The 25,939-nt window shown below is 38.4% G+C and overlaps 3 protein-coding genes across 3 annotated transcripts in view; 2 read left to right on the top strand and 1 right to left on the bottom strand.

Annotated features, from left to right (window-relative positions):
* LOC134839416 (uncharacterized) overlaps positions 1-25,939 on the top strand; it is a 541,178-nt gene that overhangs the window by 337,948 nt on the left and 177,291 nt on the right. The window lies entirely within an intron of this gene.
* Positions 14,586-16,722, bottom strand: LOC134839619 (dihydropteridine reductase-like). The gene is made up of 3 exons (XM_063855230.1): positions 16,283-16,722; positions 15,429-15,587; positions 14,586-15,111 (listed from the first exon to the last, which is right to left on the bottom strand). The coding sequence occupies exons 1-3, from the start codon at positions 16,629-16,631 to the stop codon at positions 14,894-14,896; spliced, it is 726 nt and encodes a 241-aa protein (XP_063711300.1). The 5' UTR covers positions 16,632-16,722; the 3' UTR covers positions 14,586-14,893.
* Positions 23,210-24,351, top strand: LOC134839894 (filamin-binding LIM protein 1-like). The gene is made up of 3 exons (XM_063855521.1): positions 23,210-23,239; positions 23,770-23,940; positions 24,088-24,351. Exons 1-3 carry the CDS (start codon positions 23,210-23,212, stop codon positions 24,349-24,351), a joined length of 465 nt encoding a protein of 154 aa, XP_063711591.1.

Raw genomic sequence — 25,939 nt, 5'->3', positions numbered from 1 at the left:
ACTGTTCCCTACTGTGATCTTGTCAACTTTATTGATCATGTAATTTAATTTGACGCTTTTTGTGATCTCTCTAGTCTCAAAATCGTTAGATTTTTTGCATAACTTTTTTTTGATTTCAACTTCCTTTTCGAGGACACTTTTGCTAACTGTTTTACGTTCTTTGCCAACATTGATTCTGATAACCGTTTGCTCTATTTTCCCTAACGTTTTAGCTGATCGCAAAATTAGTGGAAAATTATTTGGACTTATTTTCTGATAGCAATTTGTTAAATGACGCTTTAGAATTGAAATTGCTTGGCGGAACGAAAATTTTTCTGATGAATTGGAATTGAAAATGTTTGTTAAAGTCGGATACAATTTTGGCCAAATTGATTTGACATTTACTTAAATTGACTGATTTGTTGAAAAAAAAAGAATTATAGGTATACGGATCATTATAGACTGCACGGTTGGAGACAAACAATTTTAGTAATTTTGAGTGGATGAAGCAATACTGCATTCTGATCGGCTGAATTCTGCGCATAAATTTTTATAATTGATTAGAAATTGTGAGATCATGTATGTGGGACTCTTGTGGTGTTTTTTAGTCTTGATTGTTATGTCTGATTTCCTCAAAACTTGGTTATTGTAGAAACAATTTCTAAGTGGGTGGTCAGTCAAATTATGGAATTGATTGCCCAACATAAAGTTACAAAAAAACTCGCAAGACCATACTACCGCAAGAAAATTGTGCTGGAAAAAATATGGATGTTAATCTTGGATGTTACCGTTATCTCAAATCCCATGTTCAATTTCCTGCTCTAGTGCGGCACGTAAGCCGTCATGGGTGGCGCCTTAATTAAAAGTTTGAGTTTCTTGATTGGTTATAATGACATGTTTTGCTTAAATCTGCAAAAGTTTTGTAATTATGGTTTGAGTGCCTATTCTTGAGGTTCTCTCCAAGCGAATTTAGTTTTGTTGCTTAGGTTGAACAGTGCTCTTAACGCTTCAGTTGTTTCTTGGAGGCTCGAAAATTAACGGGAAGACGGTTAATTACACCCATAAGTGACCTTAATTGCTTCAATGTCTCCGATGGTGATAAATTCAAAATCGCTCCTATTTTTCAATGTTTCGGTCTGATGGCTATTGACTCAATTTCAAAATCTAACCAAGTGCAAGATTTTTTGGAAAATTCCAATTTGCAGAGATTTAGTGCTTTCGTTTTCTGTGGTCCTCCTTCTACGAGTTTGTTATGATCAGACCCATCTCCTTTAGATACAATCGAACTATCATCTAACAAGCAAAATAATTCAGGAATACCAGCGAATGTATCGTCCATTGCCTTTTGGAACTTCTTTAGCTTGTCCGTCAGTCCATTTATATGTTTTGAGTCTATAGGTGCCTCTGTGATCCCTGCAAACGATATTGAAAGTACAATGCTTCTTTGTCGTTTCACCTAGGCTTAATTGACTGAACGCCTGCTTTAAATCTAGAGTGATCTTTTGTGCTGCAGAATCTAAAGGTACAAGTGGATTGCCCAATTGAAAATGATTTTCAAAATTTTATTTGTTCATCGGCTTGGCCTCCATTGCTAATTACAATGATCCGTCTTTTTCGCCGTTAAAATAGTCACTACAAAATGGTCACTGGTACATTTATCTATTTTTACAGTGTGACCAACCTTACTCAACTTGTGGATTTCAGCTTTTGTCTTCTGTTTGATTTGGATCGGGATTCGCCTGGTTTTTTCTTGAATGAGAGTTTCTTGAGATTTCAAAACTGTAAAAAGCTCATGATTTTTGACGAAATACTCCTTCCACGATCTTGAGGCTGTTGATTCTACCTCTTCTTCGGGTTCATAGTAGCTACAAGGTTAGGTGATTTCAGTTGTTTAGTTAAAATACGAAATTCGGGCTGTAAACCTAAGCCTAGGAGACAGCAATTTCTGTTTTCTGATATGGAATTTTTTGCATTTTCCTTCATCTAAAAGTTCAAATTGATGCCTAATAAATAAAAAAATCCAATCAATATTTTGCGCCTGTAGTTGTAATCAACATATGACGGACGGGGGGTTGACTGGTCTTTCTCGATTTGTTTTTTGCAAGCGGCTCCTTCAGCAAAAGCATATCCGCTGTTTATTTTTGACAAATATTGCTGGACTTCCGCCGTCAGCAGTCGTATTAAATAGAGCACTCTTTACCCGAATTAAGGCTCATAAGCACTTTTCGTTTTGCGCATCTCTGCATTGATTTTTCCTGGTCATTTACTGAACTCCCGTTGTTGCAGCGCAAATGTAAGCGAAAGTATAAATGCATGAGAGTATAAATTGAACCAAAATATAAATCCATATAGGGACAGTAGCCGAGCGTATACAGGGTGCTTCCCGGTGGGATCAGCGCCGGTTCGAATCCCGCCTAAGTCATTTCCTTTCTAGAACTCAAATTTGCCCCGAATTTGATGGGACGCTCAATAACCAGGTTCGAACCCCCCTCCCAAAAAAAACTATTTTAGCCATTTTTTTTGCTCTAATTTGGTTCAGCCTTGATTAAGGCTGACCTTTAAAAAGAGCAGTTTGTCTCAAGGACAAATATTGGCCATTTTAGCAGCTTGCTTTGAGTTGTGCAGATGTTTATGGCCGTTGTTACCGATGATATGCGTTTTAAAAATTGTTTAAATTATGGATTTCCAGAGTAAATTTTGCCGAGAAAACGCGCTGTAATTCAACTGTGTGATAGTCGATATTTTACGATTCGATTTATGGAGATTTACACGCACATTTTGGCGCCCCACAAGGGACACGAAGTCCGAAGTTATTCACGAAATTGCACAAGAGATCCGAACTTAGCCAAACTGATGTGATAAACTTAATAAATAATTGGCTCGTTTCGTGCTGATTAAATCCAACTGATCCAAAATTGTACCTTAGTCTTTTTTATTTATTCTGCCCACTCGCGACGAATAATCTTGAGAACCGATTGAGAATCCCATCAAGCAGTTTGAAGCCGAAAAAAATTGAATGGAAAGCAAAAGGATCCGCCAACAATTCCTGGTCAAATTCTAAAGAAGGCACAGATGAGCTATTATTAAAAAGCAAGGTGAACCTAATCGGCCGAAAGGATCTAATCCAATCTCAAAGAAAAGAAGCACAGCACAACTGAAGCAAGACTGCCAATATACAAGTCAGAGAAACAGCAGGATTAACAGTCGGACAGAGAACCAAACTGCAAGCTTCTTGGTTTGAAAGAAAGAAAGAAAACCCCAACTAGATAAACGCTCGCTGTTCACCAAAAAGCACAGTCAATTTCAGGCCAGTTAAGCAGAAACATTCTTGCTTTTTTTGCGTGGCTTGAAGTTAGAGTCGGACTGATTTAACCTCTTTTCTCAAGAACCGACCAAAAAAGTGTAATCATTCAGTTTGGGTCTGTTGCAGCGCAAATTGTCTCATTATCTCAAACCCTGAGCAGATTTCGCAATCGCTGTCCTTGAAGTCCAGTCCGCCTGTGACTACAACGAAGACTAACTTCTAGTCACACAAGTGTTATCACCAGAGCAAGGACCTGCCTTCAAGGAGCTCAGTTCCTCCAGTAAACCGGTGACGCCAATCTCCAAAAACTGTCAAAAACTGTAAGACTCGTCTAGTTTTCATAAATTTTCTTTGCAATAAAATTACATGAGATGTCTTATTTTGTATCCCAACTCAAAGCAAGCTACAAGTGGTAATTTTCCGCTACTACGAATTTTTTAGTAATTGTGAAGATCCAGAAAAACGGAACATTGACAAGGGTACTAGATCATTTTTCGGATAAATTTCGGACGCCAACCCTCCAAGCGTCAATTCTATAGAAAATTTTTGATAATCGTTACTTTAAGGTTGTTAAAACCAGACAAAAATCAAAAATTGTTGAAAACAACGTCATAAAATTCCCAAGTTCGCTCATTTATCCGGTTCCAACTTATGTTAAGTGGTCTGGGCAGGCGATATCAGGCAAGGTAAGTTGAGTTTTTTCATCCTCAGTTTTCTTCCGCGTGGTAGTTGGAATTCAACCAACTTGCCTGATTCCCCACCTTGTTGGTTAACTAAAACTTAAGTTGCCCTCTCCAACGCACCTGTTTACCCGCTCACGCATTGACTCTGTTTTGTCACAGTAAGGTTAAGCGGTCAGCTACGGTGATACTAAGTAGGTTAAATTGATTTTGTTCATCCTCAGGTTTCCTCGGCGTGGTTGTTGGAGTTCAACCGACCTACTTAATTCCCAACCCCATGGTAACTACCGCCACGAATAACGGCTCTTAGCTTATGGTGTTCATACTAGGGTCCAATTCTCTAGACCACGCGCTCCGTGAACTATCCGCAGCGTCGCAAAAGCGCGTGAAAGAGACTTGTTTGACAAAGCCCGGTTTAAGCTTTAACTTTAACACCAGGGAATCGCAGAAAACTAACCAATACTATCTGCATCCTTTTTTGTCGAATCGGAAAGATCTAGTTATTTGGCACGACGCCATAAATAACTCCATTAGTAAGCACCGTAGTAACAACAACCGTAGTTTGAGTACTGACCAACTTAAGAGATACAAGAGATACAAATAGAGCTTCTTTTGAGATACAAGTAGAATATATCCGCTAATGTATACTGTCGCCGCAACGGGACGGACAATATAGAAAAAGAGTTGAAAAGACAGGTATTCTCGTTCTTAACATAGTTGAGGATTTTTTCTCAAAGCGAAAGGCCAAAGACCAAACACTTATCGAAAAGTATAAAAAACTGCACCAAACCCCTTCCCTTGAGTTGCAGACTCTGTTGTTATTTAGACGATACAGTGCTGACCTAAGTATACTGAAAGCTAAGAAGAAGCGGAATCGTTTGTCGCCTAAAAATCGTAGGGCGATTCACATTAGAGTTAAAGCGTTAAAACTTCAAGCTATTCCCCCTTGTAATTTATTGACGTATTAGAGTATTGTGGGGATTTGCTTAAGCAAAAATAAAGTTTTTTCTGAGAGTAGTTTATTTCTGAAATTACTAAGCATGGAAGTTAAATTTCGGAAGAAAATTAAGAGGTAGTTTGAGAAACGTAGCAATCTTAAAAACGAACTTTATTAATGCCAGGAATAATTTTGGAATACATAGAGAGTCAGAGTCGTTGCTCAAAAATTGATACCTATATTGAAAAATGTAGGAACTATAAAAAACAAGCGGTCGAGGTAAATAATGAGTTGATTGATATGGCTGCAAAAAGTGCCAACCCCGACGAATTGATACCGGCACAGAATATGTGGTTTCATAAGTTGACTCAAAGCAACGATAAAGTTTTACAGGCAGCTATCACATTTAAAAAAAGTTTTGAGGCAGTAACAGAGCCGGACAACATAGATAGCAGCTCCAAAATTTCTCATCTTTCCGAAAAAAGTGAAAAACCACAGTCGCATAAAACAGATACCCGCTCTAAGTTGTCACACCGATGCAGCCGACATCAGCAATCGGGTTCTCAGAAATCTAGTCGTTATATGCCTCTCCGTCGAAAACACTTTCTGAGAAAAAAGCACGATTTAATGATTTTAATGAAATCACAAGATGAACTTGAGAGGCAAGCAAAGGTGTCATTAAGACTGAAAGAGCAGCAAAACAATATGAAACAAAATTTTTAAAAACAACAAAGCAGTTTAGAGTTGGAAGAATTGGCTGAGGAACACATGAAAAAATTGGCAGAAATTGAGTTCAAAGGGCTTGAGTTAGAAGATGAGTTGGTGGAAATCAGCGAGAATGCTGAGGAAAAAGGTTTAACTCAAATCTCTCCACAGCTAACAAAAGACGAAAAGGATCGTACGCGTCACTGAGTCGAATATGTTGACCACAATGTAGTTACAAATCAAGAGCAGCACGTTCGTTCAACAGTTCCTGAGAAAACGTATCCTGCATAAACAAATTACATGATCTCATCAAGGGTTACTTGAGTGAATAATGGCAAGGCAGCTTCTAGTGATCCGGGGTTGTATTTCAGCAACCATATTCAGGGACAACGACATAATTTATCGACTTCGGTCCAATCGCAGATTTTCGTTATTAATCCAGTAGGGTTACAGCAGGTCATTCAACCTGTTTCTAATAATTTGCCTCAGCAAACTTTTTTGTCCACTCATCCAGGGCTAGGTAATCCAAACACAGGGTCAGTAGCAGTAGTCCCGGTAACTACTGAAAACTTTTTTGTTCCGACAACATCTGCAGACGTTCCTTCCGTTCGTTCCTGAATCACCGTTCGTTCCTGAATCAACAGCAATTAATCAGTCATCACACTACAGGATCAGTAGTAGCTGGCTAACAAGCACCTGTAATCCCATCACAACAACATATGGGTGTTTCCGTTAGTAGTTATAACTTTTTAAGTGACCACTATAAGCCTTATAGTAGATTATGGAGACCAGCTGTTGCTGCACCTTTAATGTCAGCTCAACAACACTACGTTCTCTTGACAAATGTTTTTTCCGCAGTAACTCCGATTGTTCCTCCGAATAGGTTTGGCCCTTATACAAGGAGAGGGACTGTGTTCTTTGCGCAGCCTGAAAACTTTTCATATGCTAATCAACCGTTCGTTCGTGATTGTCACAATAACTCTTCGAGTTACCCAGCGCCATTTCCCGAAAATTCACCTGGTGCAGACGTCGAGCGTCCACTTTCGACACGAGAGTTGGTTAATATACTCATGCACAGCCGAAAAGATCATCTCCCTGAGTGGAAGCTGACCCAGTTCGATGGCAACCCTCTTAATTGGCATGAATCGTTTGGGCAGTTCGTATCGACGGTCGATTCAGCCATACTCAGTGACGATGAAAGTCTTACCTATCTGAAAACGCTCGTAGTGGGTAAACGTTTCCTCTACAGTTTCTGGACTTGTTGCCGTATTCAAGTCTCTATCTTTTAACGACGACATGAAAAGTGTTAACTTACTGAATCAAGCTGTGAGTAAGCTTCTCCCAAACCTTAAGCAGGCATGGTCAATGCAAACCGTAAGACGCCAATGGCTTCGACCAACTCTACTAGATTTCAACGAATGGCTTAAAGAAAAAGCGGAAGGTCATGAGAGGTTAAAAACAATCAATTCTAAGGTTAAGTCTGAAGATCAAGTGAAGCAAAAAGTAGGTACAAAAGTAGTTGCTAGTAACGCAAAGGTAAGTGATAAGAACAAGGAAAAACCAAAATTCCTTCCATGTTCTGTATGTAAAGGTCAACACGCTCTTCGGAATTGCGCCGTATTCAAGGAGAAAAACGCTACGCAACGGCCGAAACATGTAGCCGAACAAAAACTTTGTTTTGTGAGTTTTCAGAGCATTTACAGTATTCGTAATTGTAGCAAAGCACGAAAGTGCCCCAAGCCAGATTGTGGAAGCATGCACAGCGTGCTCTTACATGGAGCTGAAATTTTTTTTTCCTCCTAAGGATACTAAAAATTCACCCGTCGTCAGGTAACGCAAACACTAAATATGTGTGAACTAACGCTGCCATCGGCGATATTCATAGCCAGGAGTCAACTAAAGGCCTCCTGCCAGTTGCATCACGCGGCGTCTCTTCGGATGCGACAATTACTATTGCCCTAGCTCTTTGCGATAGTGCTTCCACGCACTCATGGGTATCCGCCGATCTCGTAAAACGTCTCCATTTGGTTGGCACTCCCGTTAACCTCACCATAAATGGATTCAGTTCCACGAGCTTGATGAACACTCATCAAGTAAGTTTTCAAGTTTCCGCCAAGACAAATAGTAGTTAATTTTTGTTTTCTTTTCGAGCTTATGTTAAGGATCATATTCGTATTGGATCGGATAGCATAAGTATTCCTGAATTACAGGGAAAATATCCGCAGTTGGCTCCGATAAAACCTATAAATTATAAGTATAAGGAAGTCGAAATAATTATTGGACAGGATTTCTACCATGCCATAAGACCCGTCGAGTACCTTTTGGAGGAGGACTATATTTTACCGTGCGCCGTACGCCTTCCGATAGGTTGGGTTTTAAGTGGTCCGTTACCGCCGTCCTTTAAGTCGAACTCGTCTTGCTTTAAGTGTCTTGTCGAAGACATGTCTCTTACGGACCAAATTAAAACTTGGTATGAGTGGAGTCATATGGAGCCTTCAAGCAAGTAGATGCCCGTTCCGCCGCCGACAAACGCGCTTTGTCCGTTTTGAAAAAATGACACCTTTCACAATGGTGAGAGGTACATTGTAGCAAAGAAAGTACTTTACCAAATAACTATTTTTTCTCCTTAGCTCAATCAAAGTCTTTGGAAAAAAGGCTAGATAAGGATCCATCGCTCCGTCAGAAGTACGCCGAAACAATTAGAGAAGATTTACAAAAAGGATATGTCATAACCGTTAAGGCACACGAACCCAAATCACGAGCTGATCGTGAGTGGTATCTCCCGCATCACCCGGTGTTGAACCCGAACAAACCCGGTAAGGTGCGCCGAGTCCTCAATGAGGCATCGAAGTGTCATGGCGATTCCTTGAATAAACCTCTGTTGGTTGGACCGGATCTCCTTCAAAACCTCATACTTGTACTTTTAAGATTCCGTCAGCATAAATACGCCGTTTCAGCCGACCTTGAAGGGATGTTTTTATAAATTGGAGTCCGTGAAGAAGATCAACCTTCTCTTCGTTTTTTTTGTGGCGGGAGGACCCCACATCAGGTGTGGTAGTTCACCAATATACGCGTCACATTTTTGGTGCCCGTGACTCGCCGACTTGTGCGAATTTTGCTTTGCAGAAGACTACATCGGATAATCAAGCTGAGTACCCCGAAGCTGCTTCGGCTGTTGTCCAGAAGTTTTATATGGATGATTATCTGGATTCTTTTCAAAACAGGGATGACCCTTTGAGATTAGGGAGGGATATAGTCTCGTTGCCTAAACTAGGTGGGTTTCATATAACAAAATTTGTCAGCAACGTGCCCGATGTAACAACCGCCCTTGATCCGGACAACCGTGAGTCCAATTCCTCTGTTAAAGATGTTTGTACCAGTCCAGACCAATCATCGCTTTTTCTCGGGCTTAAGTGGGATCACATAAAAAACACCTTAGTTGTTAGATGAGGGGTTGATCGTCCACTAGACAAAGCAATCACCCAGCGTACCATGTTGAGTTTCGTTTCCTCTGTTTTTGATCCAATTGTACTTGTGGCTCCGTATACGGTGAAGGCTCGCCTTCTATTAAAAGATATCAGCAGTCAAAAATAGGACGATGATCTGCCAGAGGAAATTTAAAAGCAGCTCCTTGAGTGGCACTCAGGTCTTCATTTGTTAGGTTCTCTGACAAAACCTCGTAGCCACTTCACTGATACTTTCGACCGAATAGAACTTCACATGTTCGGTGATAGTTCGCAGGATTTTTGCTGTGCCGTCGCTTTCCTTCGTGCGCGACTCGCTAGCTCGCATCAGACCGAAGTAGCCTTTGTTTTTGGCAAAGCCCCCGTTGCGCCTATGAAAACGCTTTCTATTACAAAGTTAGAGCATCAAGCGGCTCTTCTTGCAATCCGCTTAAAAGAAGAAATTTTGAAAGATCTTATTTTCAAAGTTACGGATATTTTCATGTGGACAGATAGTACCACTGTTCTTCAGTGGCTTAACTCCTGTAATAAATTACCCATTCATGTTGGTAACCGCACTGATGAAATTCTGGAGTCTACCACCACTGATCATTGGCATCACATACTTAGCGCTGATAACCCAGCTGATACCGATACACGAGGGATTTCTTCGGAAAGCAGCTGGTTTAACAGCCCTGGTATACTGAGGACGACTGATCGGCCGTTCAAGACCGATACAAAGGTTATTGATAAAAATAAGACTCAAAAGACCATCATGTGATATCGACGTTTGTCTGAAAAATTCGTCAAATTTCGTCGTCGATCTTTTGACAGAAAAAAATCTTCCCATCGTAAAATGGGAGAGATTCAATTCAATTGTAAAATGCAAACGCACAGTAGCATTTTTGTTAAGATGGCTGCCATACCATAAACATTTCCGGTCGAATGTAATAGAAATTACCGACCCGTGTGAAATGTAAATTGCTGAACAGAAGCTCATTTACCTGTCCTAGTGTGAGACATTCCCTAGCGAGCTAAAACTACTAAGATCCGGTAAAGTTATCACGAGGATTAGTCGGATCGCCAAGTATTCGCCATTCATTGGACCAGCTGACATCCTTCGCTCGACTGGTCGCATTAGCCGCTTGGTTGATTCCGATTTCGATTGCAAGCATCCAATTATACTTGATGCACGTCACGCGATTGTTCGGTTATTGGTTAAACACTTGCATGTTAGGAACTTCCATCAAGGCCTGGATTACATGCGTGCGGTGGTTAATTTGAAATGCGCTGTAATAATTTTGCGGTGGTTTCTGCGAAACATTGAAAATACTTGCGTTGCGTGCCGAAAGTGCAAAGCGCAAACCGTAACTCATATGATGGCTGATCTGCCCATTGAAAGGCTGGGTTACAAGCAACCTCCTTTCTCTAACACAGGTTTCGACTAATTTGGGCCGTTCCTAGTTCCAATCCGGAGAAGTACAGAAAAGGGGTGGGGTTTTTTGTTCACCTGTCTCACCACTAGAGCAGTGCACACTGAATAGGTCCCCTCTCTCGACACAAGCTCTTGTGTTATGGGCGTGGAGAGATTTATTGCACGTCGCGGTACTCCAACTACCATCATGTCCGACAACGGCACGAACTTTGTTGGCGCTCAGAAAGAGCTCTTAGCTTGCGTTGAGAGTTGGAACAACTCGCACCCGCTGTTTTTGTCCAGAGAGGGATCAAGTGGAAATTCAATCCACCCAGCGTACCGCACCATGGTGGCTCCTGTAAGCGATTAGTTCGGAGTGTCAAGCGTGTTTTGTATGACATCCTAGGCAATATAAGAGTAACTGAGAAGGTTCTAAGAACCACGCTGTACCTTGTTGAGCAATCACTTAACGCTAGACCGATAACAGCCGTAAGTTCCAATCCGCTAGATCTAGAGGCGTTGGCTACGAATCATTTTATCCTTAGTCAACACGCAGCGAGTTTTCCGTCTCTAAGTTTCGAAGAAAACTTCGACCATAAGAAGTGGTTCGCCAGAGCGCAATCATACGCTAACCCAATATGGACAAGGTGGATGCGGAAATACGTTCCTTCCCTCAATAGGAGGGCAAAGTGGCAAGACCAGTCAGACTTTAAGTTGAAAGCCAGTGACTTGGTTTAGGTCATAGAGCCTGACACTCCACGTGGACATTATCCACTCGCACATATCATTAGATTGCACTACGGCAAGGACGGATGCTCGAGATCCGCCGACATAAAGACCGATACGAGCGAACTGACGCGCCCGACCGTAAAGCTCCCTCCCGTTCTTCTTTGTTTAGGGATGGGGGATGTTGCAGCGCAAATGTAAGCGAGAGTATAAATGCATGAGAGCATAAATTGAACCAAAGTGTAAATTCATATAGGGACAGTAGCAGAGCGTATACAGGGTGCGTCCTGGCGGGATCGGCGCCGGTTCGAATCCCGCCTAGGTCATTTCTTTCTAGAACTCAAATTTGCCCCGAATTTGATGGGACGCTCCGTAACCAGGTTCGAACACCCCCCCCCCCCAATAAAAACTATTTTAACCTTCTTTTTGCTCTAATTTGGTTCAGCCTTGATTAAGGCTGACCTTTAAAAGGATCAATTTGTCTCAAGGACAAAGAGTGGCCATTTTCGCAGCTTGCTTTGAGTTATGCAGATTTTTATGGCCGATGTTACCGATGATGAAACATGTTTTGAAAGTTTTTTAAAGTATGGATTTCCAGAGTTAATTTTGCCGAGAAAATGCTCTGCATTCCAACTGTTTGAAAGTCGATATTTTTACGATTCGATTTGTGGAGATTTACGCGAACACCCGTGAACTGGCACTTCTTTTATACTGAAGACTGACTACCCTGGCTCGCTGTTTGTCGTTTCTAAAGTTCTGTTGTTTCTTCGTCCTCTTGAACAGATATGAGATTATTTTCATGTGCCATTGCAGAATTTCTGCATTTTGCAAAGTTTTTCTCTTTCGCCACAAAATTCGCAGCTACCGTTTCCAGCTGCTAATTTCTCAATATGTTAGGGAGTAAACATTTCGAAATCCGATATCAGGTTTCTGGTTCTGATTTGGATTGTTGCTACTGCGGTTCTGATTCGCTGAGATAGGAAATGCACGGTTCATCCTGTTCTGAATATTGTTTTTTGATTACATGAGTATGGTAGGTTCTTGGTTCAATTTGAAGAAGTTTTGATTGAAGTTTCCACTTTCGAATTTGTTTTTTTTGTAAGATATTGGCTGTTTTGTATCCTTTCCCGTGCAGGGCTCCTGATCTTATGCAAAGTTTTCTCGGAACATCAGAGAATTTCGTTTTGGCGAAGAAGGTATCCGGTATAATTTGTTTGATAATTTCCACCCACATGTCGCTGCTTGCCCTGATAGACAAAGACAAAAGGCTTCGAGGCCTTCTTTGTCGCCCTGTTGTGCCTTGGAAAACTGTATTTTTATAAGATGTAGTTTTTTTCTCTTTTAAAAAACCTTTCGCATAAGCTGTATTTCTCTTTGAAGTTTGCCGTGATTTGGTTGGAGGTTGGTGTGGGCATGCTGTCAAAGGAACCTTTTTTGCTTCATTGCCACGAGCAAAATCAGCCTAGTTTTTAAGCGATTATCTGTCCCATAATGAAATGTGTTGGCACCGATTTCGGGTCTCTTGTTTCAAATGTAGTCGTCACATCTGCGACTCTTCAGATAGCTGCTGTTTCTCGTGGTAGTTTCTAATTTGATTAGTCTGGTGTTTCTGTTGGCGGTATAGAACGTTTGGGTCACATCATTTGTTGAGTGAGATTGCCCAGAAACACTGGCTTTTCCATGTTTCCCGTGGAAACGGAGTTTCTGCAGAGACTTTCCTCAAGAATACTGGCATCAAAGGTCTGTTATAACATCAGATTGTAAGACTGATCGCTGCGCCTTAGGATATCTTCAGAAATGCTACAACAAGATCAGTTAGAAACTATCTAAGGACACTTGTAAATTGTTTTTAGATATGGATATGGAATTATTTCAGAACTGTTTTTGGATAGAATAAATAATATCAACCGTAACTTTATAACGGACTTGAGAGAGTGTCAAGCTAAAACGTAAATAACTCACGAGCACTGACAGGTATCATTTAGCAGAAGTATTCTAGACTAAGTGAGGACATCACCGTTACCTTGCATACGGATACTGCGCCGTATGACACATATAAGTGAATGTCGCAACGCATCAGCTGGTAGGTACTTCATCCTTGCCACAATAATTGTTTGCAAATTATTAATTGTTTTTGTGCGTTCTGGTATGAACGGAGTTAAGCGAAAGCCTAGAAAAATGAGAGTAATATACGGTTTTTGTTTTTATCGAAAATAAATCGAACAACAAAAAAAAGGTCAAAAATTTTTTTTCGTTGTATTCTAAAACTTTTTTGTTTGTTTTGAAGGATTTGTTTTGTTTTCAAGAAGCTAAAAAAAACTTAAAACTTAATATTTTGGAGTACAATGTAAAATTTTACGTTTTATTTGCGCTTTTTATGTCCCAGTTATTTGCGCATTTTAAGGCGAATTTTCGTGTTTAGACCAAAATTTAGACCAAAAGTTTAGATTTTTGACCGCTGAAAAGACGCCTCCTACATTTGAACAAAAACGTAATGAGCAAAAACATTGAAATCCCATGTATCTAACTTTTCCATTTAATTTTATAATTGTAGGACAACAGGACCTATGATGATGCGCTAGGTAGGGATTACGGGTCGGCCACTTTCAAGTAATTCTGTTTTCTTTTGCCACAATTTATTTAAAAAAACTGTCATTTTTTTCACAGCTTTTTAGTTTCGCAAAAATTTTTTCAAATGCTTACAACTTCAGATATTTCATGCTATTTTTGGCCATTGCACAAAGGCCTCTAAAGTTTTTCCAAAAGTTGCTTTTTTTTTGTTTTAGACTAGCAGTAGGAATAATTGGCAAAATTATTTTTGATCAGAATTTATCAGCATTAAGTGGCACACAGTTATTATACTTTGAATGATATTTTTTTTCATTATTTGGTTGCCACCAAAGTCACTTTTAAATATAAACGTTTTTTTTTCTCATTTCGACGGGGCGGATGTTCAAAACATTTAAAATAATATTTGACGACCTTTTTTAGGTCAATCAAATTGAGTTCCCGAGCGCTCCCAGAACACAAGCTGACCGTAATTTCATGAATTTTTTAAACAACAGGTCAAAAAGCCGTTTTAGGCACTTTTTGGAAAATTTTAACTAGTATATATCGGCGTCAAAAGCGCCTTTAGAAAAATTTTTAAGTCGATCATCCAAAAATGGATATCTTAGAAAGTACCAAATGAGGGACCCTTTCGGTCGATAGGGGGTCAAAATCCTGAGGAAGGGAAAGGGGTTCATTTTTTTGCAGATAGTTTTTGTATCGTTGAAGTTCTTATTCTCAAGACCGCGCAGAAAATTTTTTACCACAATAAAACTAAAATGTTCCTATCCTTCTATAAAATATCTGCTCTCGTACTTTACTCGCTTGAAAATGAACCAAAACTCGAAACTTTTGGGCCAGTTTTTCTCGACACTGGGAATATTTTGATTACTCATTTTACATGCTACTTTTTTGGATTGAAAATATGGAAGCGTTATTAATGACACCTGGACTTAAACAGTTTTTCAAAATCAACAATTTCCTCCAGTTTTTTGTTTGTAAAGATAACTGTTGAGAATTATGGGCGCCTCTAGCACAACAAGCAGCTGTTCTTATTAAAATCACTTTTAATTCTTTTTTCGTTTGGTGAGCAAGCTATTTTCGTTCAGCTATCTGGCCATTCGTGTACCTGGATAAGCAACAAAATTACAAGTTTATCTATTTCTCGATTATCAAATCAGTTACGTCATCCTTGGTTACAAACTGAACTAAGGCACCATTCTTGGGTCTTGCATCAACTGACTGGTCGTGCCATGCCATGACTGTGTCCACCACAAACTCCAGACTAGTCCAGCTGGTGAAGTCAGCGTCTGGCATGAATTTCCTGTTCATGGGAGTGTCGAGAGTTACGGGAAGAATGGCCACAACTGAAGATCCTGAAACGTCAATTTCACTAAAAACATTTTTCGAACCCGATTCTCCGTACAGTTCTGACGTCAAAAAAACTATGGGATGACATGCAGTCCAGTTTATTAACCTTTAAGTTGTCTGATTTAAACTTTCAGTGTGGGGACGTACACGGAAAGGGACTTCGTCTCATGAAATAATGTAGTTTCAAATTGAAACTTAAGTATATAATGGAAAAATGGCAATAATCTTTGTAAGGATATATAGAAGGTAAAAACCTTTAGAAAAGCTCATTCTTATTCAAAACTATATTGTGGAAACTTTTGAGCGTGGTTACTCTGGATACCTTCGGGAATGCCAGAGCCTGGAGCTGCTAGACTGTGAGTGAGTTGGTGGACTGCTGCCTTGGCCATTCCATAGCCCAACATGCCAGGTGTCCCACCCAGAGAGGGCACTGCGCCGGTCAGCTGGAGGAGACCTCCATCTGGATTCGACCATTTGGATGCTAAAATGAAGGACAAAGGATGAAAAACATAACAATAATTACATAGACTCGATATTGGTTATTTTCATTACAGCTGCAACGAGGGGCAAAATCAACACCATCGCCATTCAATAAGCTCCTGATTTGTACTATTGTTCGACACAAATATATTTTTCGACATCAGATCTTACAGTGAATTATGTGTTAAAAAATGTATAGTTAAATTGGAGAGGGAGCAAGCATGAAAAACCATCCTATTTCTGTTGAACATTATCTAAATCATTTTAATTGGATGCATCTAAAAATTTATATAAACGGCGTTTTGTCCAGGTTTTTTTAAGATTGACGTTTCTGACTAGTTAGTAACTTAAAAAAAAGTCTTTTTCGTGTTTTGCAAAATATCGGATCATCATCTTGGTAGAGTTAAAAAGTTTCGTGAAAAGTTTTATGAAAAAACACCTCAACACTCTGCCTCAGGCTGACATTTACGACAAAGTTCCGACGAAATTAGGCAGCAGAACGGTTTTTCAATTTACGTTGTCACACTTGATTGCATAAACTTTAAACTTAACCCACATATGAACTTTAACCCAAAGGTATATATGTTAGTGAAAGGAGAAAAAAAGGCCAAAATATAAGAAAAGATACATTTTGTATACTTTTTTCAATCTTTGGTTGTTCGGTTCCCCTCTCAAATGCCTCCAACATTTACTTACAGATCTGGGCACATATGAGGGACGACCACACGCTTTGCTTCCACATCAAATCACTATTCTTCACCACGTCCAACTCAGCCGCGCTGCCTCCCGCCCATCCGCCCGCAACACACGCAATCAAGTCAATATTCCTGCGCTTCCCAACCACCTTGTCCAATTGACCAATCACATCACTGCTCTGTCTCGACCAATCAGAGAGCTCGGTTACTAGCACATTGTTGTCAGCTTCTGCACTCGGCGTGAAGTCGATTGAAATTACCTCGTAGGCTCCGGATAATTTAAGCTTGGAGACAAAAACTCTTCCTAAAGCTCCGCAGCCCCCGTAAACTACCGCCAATTTATAAGCCATATCGTACAAGCACAAATTCGATTTCTTGAACTTAATATTTGTTCTTTGTCTTGTGCTGAATAATTGAACAGATGCTTTTAAGAGGATTAAATTTATTTGTTCTAAGCGATGTGAGTAAGTCCTGCCTGGACTTATGGTCGATACCATCAGCAAAACGAGACGCTCTTCCTGCAAATATAACTTAACGATGTAAATTTATGAGTGTAGACAGGAATAGCTTGACACACCTTTTTTGCCTGGTAAATATGCTAACTAGTAATAACCGAACGAACCTTAATGCTATCTGGTCTAGGGCTTAATAGACCGGATGACATATTTTGACAATTTTTGGGCATCAAAAGAAAAAAATAGCGTTGGTACTAACGAACAAAATAATCAAAAGGTTTTTTTTTTCATTTGAAAAAATCCAATCAAACTGAGCAGGCGTCACGATTTAAAGTTATCGAACAACCTAAAAAGACACAACGCTTAAATTCAAAATACATCACACTTAAACAAATTTGTTCTTATTGTTCTAATTATGCTGTAGCGGATTAAGGAGGGAGAGTTTTTTGAGGAATATGTCACCTAAATGGTTGCTACCCAAATGGTTGCTTGCCCTTTTGGCACTACTTTACGACATCATATTTTGATCTTCCTGCGCTTATAATCCACCATCAATAATCTGTCATTCCGAAAAAACCCTAAATCCGCGCCTGGTTCCACCGAAAAAAGTCTCGTTGCGATCTCACAAAAATCGTTCAAAAAATACAGAATTTTGAAAGCTACACTAATTTACGAATTTTGAAAGCTCTTTTTGGGTCAAATAACCAGTTTTTGCTTCTAAAGGCAACGATGGCACCAATTTAAACGTGGAAGAGGAGAAAACGCAGTCTGGTTAACAAATTGTAAAACACGCATACAAACAGTGTTTTACGAAATTTTGGGAAAATTCACCAGCGTGGCAAGGATATTTTTGTTGAATAGATAGATTTTTGGTGTTATGAGAACGATAAGCAAATCAAACTGCCCGAACAAAAATTCCTTATTCATCATCAATCGAAAGATTTGATTCAAAAACGTCATTGTAAATTCAAAATCATGCGTTCAAAAGAAAACCGGAAAATTCACAAAAAGCAAAGTAGGCCACTTCTTTTCAAGGCCTCGGGTGACTTATAGCTGTGCACCGAAAAATGGTTTTACAAAATTTTCAGCCTATAGAACATGCTGCAATTTATTTGAAGCCTGCAAAAGTTTTGAAATATTTGTATTTTTGGTAAAAATCTGGTTTTTAGCCCTCATAGAGAAATTAACCACACAGAAAAATGAAACTTGTCTTCTGATTTTTACCCCAATAAAAGCAAAAAAAAACTGGTATTTTTTTTCAAATTTTAACTTTTTCATCAGCTTTCCTGGCTCAATATTTTTCGAAAATTTCACCTTTTCTACCAAATGGTTGCCCCTTTGGCACTAATTTACGACATCATAATTTGGTCTTCCTGCGCTTATAATCCACCATCAATAATCTGCCATTCCTACAAATTCCTACAAGTTCTTACAAATCATACATTCATCTCGATTAATAAGATTTTGTTAAATAATTCTTGTACCTGTCAATTGCGACAACCTTCAGCAAACAATTTTCAGCAACAATTCATTTATGTTTTTTTTCTGCAAAAATGTTGGATTCATAAACTTTTTGTATAATAAAACATGTCTACGAAAGATTACCTTTAGAAACAATAAAATTTACCTTCTCCTATAAATTTACAAAAAATCACTAATAAACTGTTCCGAGACATCTGTCAGCTGGTAGCGCTTTGTGTTTCTGTAACAATCACGCTCTTATTTTTCCTTGATTTTTTTGCAAAATTTGATCACTCTGATCTTAACAGGCAAAATTTTTTTCGCGATTGCAGCAGCAGCCTAATACCACTGATTCTCTGCGTTTTTTTGTTTGCGCATTTTTGTGGTTTTATCTTTAAATTTTTTGATTTTGAGTCCCTGAGTGTTCCTAGAAAAAAGACGTTTCTCGATTTTTTTGTCTCGAGTAAATAGTTCAGAAGGTTATTATTCGTTATCCTCAATTCTGCTGGAAGTATTTTGAAAATAGTATTTAGTAAAAAAAAAAGGTGCTTCATCAACACTGTTACGTAGACTTGAGCCATCTTGAACTGGATTTTGCGATTTTACAAAAAAAAAAAAATATTTATGTTGCTCCAAGAAAACTGTTAATAGACTGCATGATTTTGAAATTTTAATTTTGTGATTTTTATTACAGTTGCGATAACCAAGGGTATTGCAATCGGTTGCTAGATTATTTACACTTAATTTTTTTTTGTTTCGGGACTTTTCTCCTAGATTCATTTCTTAACTGTGCCTCTCTGATGCAACAGAAAAATTTCGAGAATCCTAGCACTTTGATTAGCCGGCTTAATCGATCTATTTTTGTTGGTTGCAATTTTGCCAACTGAATGTATTAAAAACTTATTTTTGGTCTTTTTTTTCGGCTTGGGTTTTGACTCATTATAAAACAATTTATATCTCTCTATTGCGTCGTTTGAGAGCCGATAAATTTTTTTGTGCTTGTGTGTGGTGGTGAAATTGGACTTGCAACTTTCCATTGTTTTTGGAATGATTTTTTTCCGAAATGAAGGGTTTCTGCTCAGGTTTTTTTTGGCTTTGATACCACTTGGTATTTGTAAATTCAAATGCAAACTCAATCAGCAATTCAGTGCATCCGTCTTAGAGGTAAGCACAACTGCCTTAAACGGCAAAAGTTGGCGTTTTGATTGCGGCCGGAACTTGTAATTTTCCATACTTGTGTTTTAAAACATTTTCGGAAAATTGTCCGTCTGTTTAGTTTTGTCGGCTTAATTTCCGTAGCTTGCTTTTTTTAAGATTCAGCTTTCTTCTGAGTTGTCGCAACACCCATGTTTTAGACGAGAAAGCCGAGGAATTCCATTCCAGTCGAAACCTGTGTTTTTGCTAACTGAAAGTTTATCGCTCATTTAGATTATTGTCTGTCTGCTTATTTTTGTTGGCTTAGTTCCACAGAATTTTTTTTCGACAGTTCAGAATATTTCGAGCTTTTTGGAAGCGTTCTGTAATATTTTTAATGGTGAAAGTTCTTTTACCAGTATTTAGTGCTTTTCTTGCCATTATTAAAAATTTTATTGACAAAAACAATTTTTTTGATTTTTTTTTCATTTTTTTTTATTTTTTTTTCCATTCGGTTTAGTCAGAATCTTTTGTTTTCGTAATGCAAATGCTATCAAATTCAATTGGGATCTCAATCAAAAAAATAAATCTACAAATTTTTCAAACCGAAAAAATTCTGTTTTGAGTTCGGAGATTGACGATTGATGATTTTTTTACATGTGAATGTCGACATCACTTAGCATTTTCAAGTGTGTTTTTGCAACAATTCTGAAGATTTTTGATTTTTTATGGGACTGATATCATCTAGAAACTGAAAGCTCGGTTTTGATAGCTAAAAACTATGAAACAAAAAATGAAATTATTCAAAGCTTTGATTAAAAAACCCTAAAATAGAGGTTAAAAACTACTGGTCTTTGAAACTTGCTGTACTCCATGATCAATATTTCGCACACAGCTAGCTTACATTACTGCCTGTTACCAAATCCTCGTAATTTTTTTATTGCTTCAGTTGCAATTGGGAAGAAGATTTCTTCATGTTCTTTGAAAAAAAATTGCAAGAGCTTTAGTTAAACATTCAAAAAAACAGTCTGTTCTTCCCGATTGTGAGACCCGCTGTAGATGAGAGGACCGCGGATGACAGAAAAAAAAAACAACAGAGTAAGTAAAAACCAGTAGACTTTTTTTTTGAAGCCGACCGAATTGTTTATCCTGAGTCTGTTTAAGTCATTGTAAGCTCCTCATGTTCAGCATTTTTTCAGCGCCGCAGGCGATTTTTTGGAAAAACAAGCAAAAAAAGGCACTTTTTGTGAGGTTTTAAAAACTTTTTTTGCCCTGCGCTTTTTCTTAACACTTTTAAGTTATATTGGCGTTAAAATTGCTTTTGGAAAATTTTTATAACCGGTTAGCCAAAAAATGGGGCCCTTTGGATCGTCAAGGGATCGCATTCCTGAGGGAGAAGCGTCTGCACCCCATCTAAATCCGCTTCTGGCTTCGGCAATAAAATACAAAAACAGCTCGTATCAGTGCGAAGCCCAAGATGATCCCATTGCCTTTAAAATTCTATGGTGTAGTGTTTGCTTTATGAAATTTGTAAAAAAAAAGTTAATGTTTTTTTTTCCGTTTGCGTTTTTTTGAAAATTATACCTCCACAGGCAAAAAAAATCAAAAAGTACATTTTGTCAAAAACAAAACAAACAAGACTGCTCGTATCAGGGCGAAGCCCTGAATGTTCCAACTGCCTTTTAAGGTTAATGGAGCAGTAATAACATTTAAAAATTCAATGAAATAAAACAAAATAAAAAAAAAAACATTTCTAAAATTTGAATTTTTTTACCCACACGCCATACAAAGTACAAAAGGATAGATTTCGCTCCTTGTAACAAACCAATTATGGCAAATAAGCTTCTTTTAACCAATTTGGAATGATTTCTAAGACGGATTAACTCTCCGCTTACGCGTTAATAGCGCGAAATATATCGCGCGTTAATTGTCCCAAATTGGCCAAAATGGCAATCTTTAAACCCCCGTAACTTTACGAAAAATGATCACTGGTGAAATATCTTTTCAAATTTGAGCTCAGGACAACAATACCTTTCGAATGATGTAATAAATTCCGTCAAAAAAGGCTAGTTAAAAAGTCGAAATTTGTCTGAAGAAAAAAACCCACCCCGAGCACAAATATTCCGTCACTTTCGTATCGAAAGTCGGAACAAAATTAGTCCAAATAGCATGTCTAAGTCCAATTTGGAATGGTTTCTGAGAGGGATTAATCTCCGCATACGCGTGAATAGCGCGACATAAATTTGGCGTTAATTGTTCCAAATTGGCCAAATTGACAATCTTTAAACGCCCATAACTTAATGAAAAATGATCACAGGTTCACAAACTTTTTTGAAATTTGAGCTCAACATAATAATGCAGTTCAGATGATATGACAAACTTTCGTCAAAAATGGCTAGTTAAAAAGTCGAAATTTGTCAGGAAAAAAACCTGCCCGAGCAAAAATATTCTGTCACTTCCTTTGAAATTCGGAATAAAAAACCAAATTAGGTTCAAAAAGTTTGCAATACAAGATTGGGGTGAGCTTTTTCTCTTGGTAGTTTGCATCGTTAACCGTAAAATTTGAGCCTAGATGGAAACAAAACAAACAGTTTTTCTCAAAACGAAGAGAACTTTTAATTGTTTTTGAACTTTGATGTATAATTTTGAGTCCTTATCATCGGTGATGAAGTGTAATAAGATATTTTATTAAACTTACTACGAGCGTACATAGAGGTTCCTGGAACAGTGCGGAACAAAACAACCAAATATGGCATGCACGTAAAACTCTTTGATTATCCGATAACAACCGTTACAAAAAAGTATATGATTTTAAAAAGTTTGTTTTCTGAAAATTATAAACATACCATTGTTTCGTTTTTGATTGACAAACACTGAATTCTTCTATTCAAAGTCAATTGCCATGAAAAAATGTCAGGTTAGATCGGCTAAAATACGATAAGAGAAAAGAAAACCAATTGTTTTTACTGAAAATTTGAAATAACCGGACGAAAAGAAAAAAGATTTCTACGCTTTAACCGGTCTTTGGAAACAAAAACGCGTGTGACAAAAATTTTAAGCCTGGTTTAAAAACATGGCATTCTGCTGGCTAAAATGGTTTTAGTTTGATTAGTAGACGCTAATTTAACTTCTTCTTTGCTAACTTAATTTCAAGTTTTCTGCTATTAATTTTTCCCTAAGCTTTATAGATTCAGCTTAATGGAACCAGTTCAAAACAAGTAATTATTATATCCAATCATAATTACCTCTGTCAAATACATGGAACTAACCAATCATGATCCATGACTAAAACTTACAATAAACTGTAAGGCTGAAACTATTTATAGTTTCAGCCAGAGAAGAATGAATTTAACTTCGCAAACAAAACAGTTGCTCTTTCTCGATTCTAACCTCGCAATAAAACCCTTATACTCTAGATCTGTTGAGACTAAGAGATATAAGATTAATATTAGAATTGAATTGGTATAAAACTAAGAAGTTGCACGAATCTATCCGGCCGAAAATAAGATAGCAAGACGAACAGACGGTGTACCATATCCGAAAATACTCTATGAGAAAGTGAGAAAGCCACCCCGGACTTCAACTCATCAAGGTTCTACTGTTTTAAAAGAACAAATCATTCTTCCCTTAATTTTCAGTTCAACTTTTAGTGTCTAAAATACTAATGACTTTAATTGTGAATGACTGACTGGTCTTGATTCGTTTTTGGCGCGAAATGACAAAATTTTGAATTGAATTTGAACAAAAGATCAATTCCTGACTTCTGTGATTTTTTAGAGGTTTCATCTTTTTATTCCGGTCAACCAAGCAACCAATCTCGTCAATTTTTTCAACCAATCCCTGAGTTTGGAAAACTAAGTTCACCAAAAGTCAAAAAAATGTCTGCAACTTGCGGCGTTTGTGAGCAGGTAATTTAGAATATAATTTACAGTGCTCTCAAACTAAGTTTATCTGTTCTTGTTTTCATAAATTGATGTAAAAATTAGTTTTGAGATCTGGCATTTGAAATTCGCACCCCTGCGCCATGCAGTAGTTTTCATGTTACTTTTATTTAACCAAAATTTGCCATTATTACAGCAGATCTGGCATTTAAATTATTTAAAACTTGAAATCCCGCTCAGAGATTCGACCCCCTGCCGACCCTAAGGGATTCCCTTTTGTACTGTTTTGAGAAATCCATTTTTGACTGAATGAACCTAAAATTTTCTAAAGGGGCCTTTTTTGCCCTGTTTTTTCAAAATTATGCCTGCGGCGCAGAAAAATTTGATCAAAATGGGGTCTTTTGGGTGTGATTTGGGAGAGTTAAAAAAAGTCGACAAAGGGAGAGCTAAATAAAGGTCGCACCTGTACAGCTTTACTCCGAAAAAGGTCTTTAAAGCACTCTTCACAACACTCATCACTTTGAAAAGTCTTTGACAGTTTTGATTTTTTTTCGTAGGCTGTGCTGAAGATAGACAGTAAAGTGGAGAATGGTGGGAAGACTTACCACTCGAAGTGTTTCACGTGCGAGACTTGTGGGGAGAAGCTGGCAGGGAAACCCTTCTTCACCATACACCACAAGCGCATCTGCAAGCCATGCTACACAAACACTATGGCTCCCAAGTGTGAGGTATATTATAGCTCTCTATTCTGCAAAATCATTAAGACATCCATCTGAGATTGGCAGAATCTCTACAAGTTGAGACAAAATTTGGAAACTTTTTGTTGGAACAACATTTTCGGCACTTTTAAACGTTTTCGACAAATCTATGATTAGGTATGCAGTGACGTCATCACAGGTGAGACAGTTACAACAGGAGACAAGAAGACCTACCACCCGAACTGTTTCCGATGTGTCAACTGTGGCAAGAGTATTAAGACCTCCTACCGCATGAACAAAACCGGCAAGCCAGAACACTCCTACAATTGCATCCAGGATGAGGAACCGGCGGCTGCAGCAGGCGGAGCAGAGGCAGGGGCGGATGGTGCACCGGCTGCCTCAAGACATGTGGACGGTTGCCGGGTGTGGAACTATTTATAAATGAACAAGTTTTGCGAGCATTTGCAACGCAGATATTTGGTTGCCAAAAACTTGGTTTACTTGTTTACTGAAAAAGATGTCATTTGAAGATGTCTAGAAAAGATGACGTGTTTTATAGTAATTTTGAAAAATTTTGATTAATTCATTTTACAGCGCGCGCTGTCTCCTCAAAGTTGCCATAAACTCGCACCAAAATTTTGGGATTGGCTGAGCAAAAAAGATTGTTATAATGTGGTACTATATGAAGAGACTCATTGGGTGGCCAGGGAGTCAAATCATCCCCGACTCGGCCTTATTCTGTTTTTACTTTGTAGTTTTGGTTCAACGATGTTTGCCACTGTTTCCTAGAACTTGATTACTTTTGATGCTGTATAGTTTTGACCCTTAGTAATTCCCGTGTGTTTGATAGGACTGTGGGAAGGAGTTGGTGAATGTGAAGTACTTTGTGATGGAGGACGGGGGCAAGGTGTGTGATCACTGCTTCCGACACAACCACTGCTCCACATGCAAAAAGTGCAATCAACCCATACTCACAGGTACATTCATATAGTAGAATACAATTTAATTCAAGTAGAGTTAATTGACCTTGTGCTTCGAAGTAGTATAAGACCCTAAATAATTTAGTTTTGCATTTTTAATGTGCAGTTAGCTAGATCAACAAAGTTGCTGTTCATATACAGGAACGACACGAGAAGGCCTACACATGGCCTTAAAGTAAATTATAAGCAATTTTCTGGGGAAACAACAGGGTCGTTAACTCAAAAACTAAAAGCTAGAAATCATTCAATTCAAACATACATCAGAACAAGACTGCTCGTATCAGGGCGAAGGCCAGAATGCTCCGACTGCCTCTTAAGGTCTATGGAGCAGTAATAACCTGAAAAAATTAAATGTAAAAAAAAATTTAAAAAAATATTTTGGAAAAAAAATTGAGGTTTTTTGTGAAAATTATCCCCCCGCACGCCATATAAAGTACAAAATTTAGCTCCTAGTAAAAAACCAATTATGGCAAATATGCTTCCTTCAACCAATTTGGAACGCTTTCTAAGACGGATTAAATCTTCTCTTACGCGTCAATAGCGCGATATATATATATATATACATATATATATATATATATATATATATATATATATATATATATCACCCGTTAATTATCCCAAGTTGGCCAAAATGTCAATCCTTAAACCCCCATAACTTCACGATAAATGGTCACAGGTGAAATATCTTTTCAAGGTGGTTTAAATTTGTATATCAAAACTAATTTAAGAATGAAGTTGAATTTCACTCTACTTAACGGCCGCAAACTTTCTCCCTTTTCCGTTTTATCACTTCGTTATCTCGCCTGTCAATTTTCGCTTGACGTAATTCTAAACTCGCCAACTCCAGCAGCGCAACTCGCTCACGCATTTAATTCAACCCGGTACTAAACTCGGGTTAAAACGCAACTCGCTGGCACAAAGAGTTTGACCCGGTACTAAACTCGGATTCCAGCGCAACTCGCTCACTTGCAACAATTGTTCTCCACTCTGACTGAGAAATAAATACTCTTAATAGTAGGCAACAACTGTTCTGAATCTTACAGGCT

Source organism: Symsagittifera roscoffensis, chromosome 2, assembly GCF_963678635.1.
Source record: "Symsagittifera roscoffensis chromosome 2, txSymRosc1.1, whole genome shotgun sequence".
NCBI classification, from domain to species: Eukaryota; Metazoa; Xenacoelomorpha; order Acoela; family Convolutidae; genus Symsagittifera; species Symsagittifera roscoffensis.
Note: the sequence above shows the minus strand (reverse complement) of the source record. Positions and strands in the feature narration are given on the sequence as shown.

What these genes read in the sequence shown, in the direction of transcription:
- LOC134839619 (XM_063855230.1), bottom strand. Translation starts at nt 16,631, where the DNA reads ATGGCTTATAAATTGGCGGTAGTTTACGGGGGCTGCGGAGCTTTAGGA. An exon ending in CCTCATATGTGCCCAGATCT is followed by an intron (nt 15,588 to 16,282) that starts GTAAGTAAATGT and finishes CCTTCATTTTAG; the next exon opens with CATCCAAATGGTCGAATCCA. An exon ending in AGGCTCTGGCATTCCCGAAG is followed by an intron (nt 15,112 to 15,428) that starts GTATCCAGAGTA and finishes TTGACGTTTCAG; the next exon opens with GATCTTCAGTTGTGGCCATT.
- LOC134839894 (XM_063855521.1), top strand. Translation starts at nt 23,210, where the DNA reads ATGTCTGCAACTTGCGGCGTTTGTGAGCAG. An exon ending in CTTGCGGCGTTTGTGAGCAG is followed by an intron (nt 23,240 to 23,769) that starts GTAATTTAGAAT and finishes TTTTTTTCGTAG; the next exon opens with GCTGTGCTGAAGATAGACAG. An exon ending in CTATGGCTCCCAAGTGTGAG is followed by an intron (nt 23,941 to 24,087) that starts GTATATTATAGC and finishes ATCTATGATTAG; the next exon opens with GTATGCAGTGACGTCATCAC.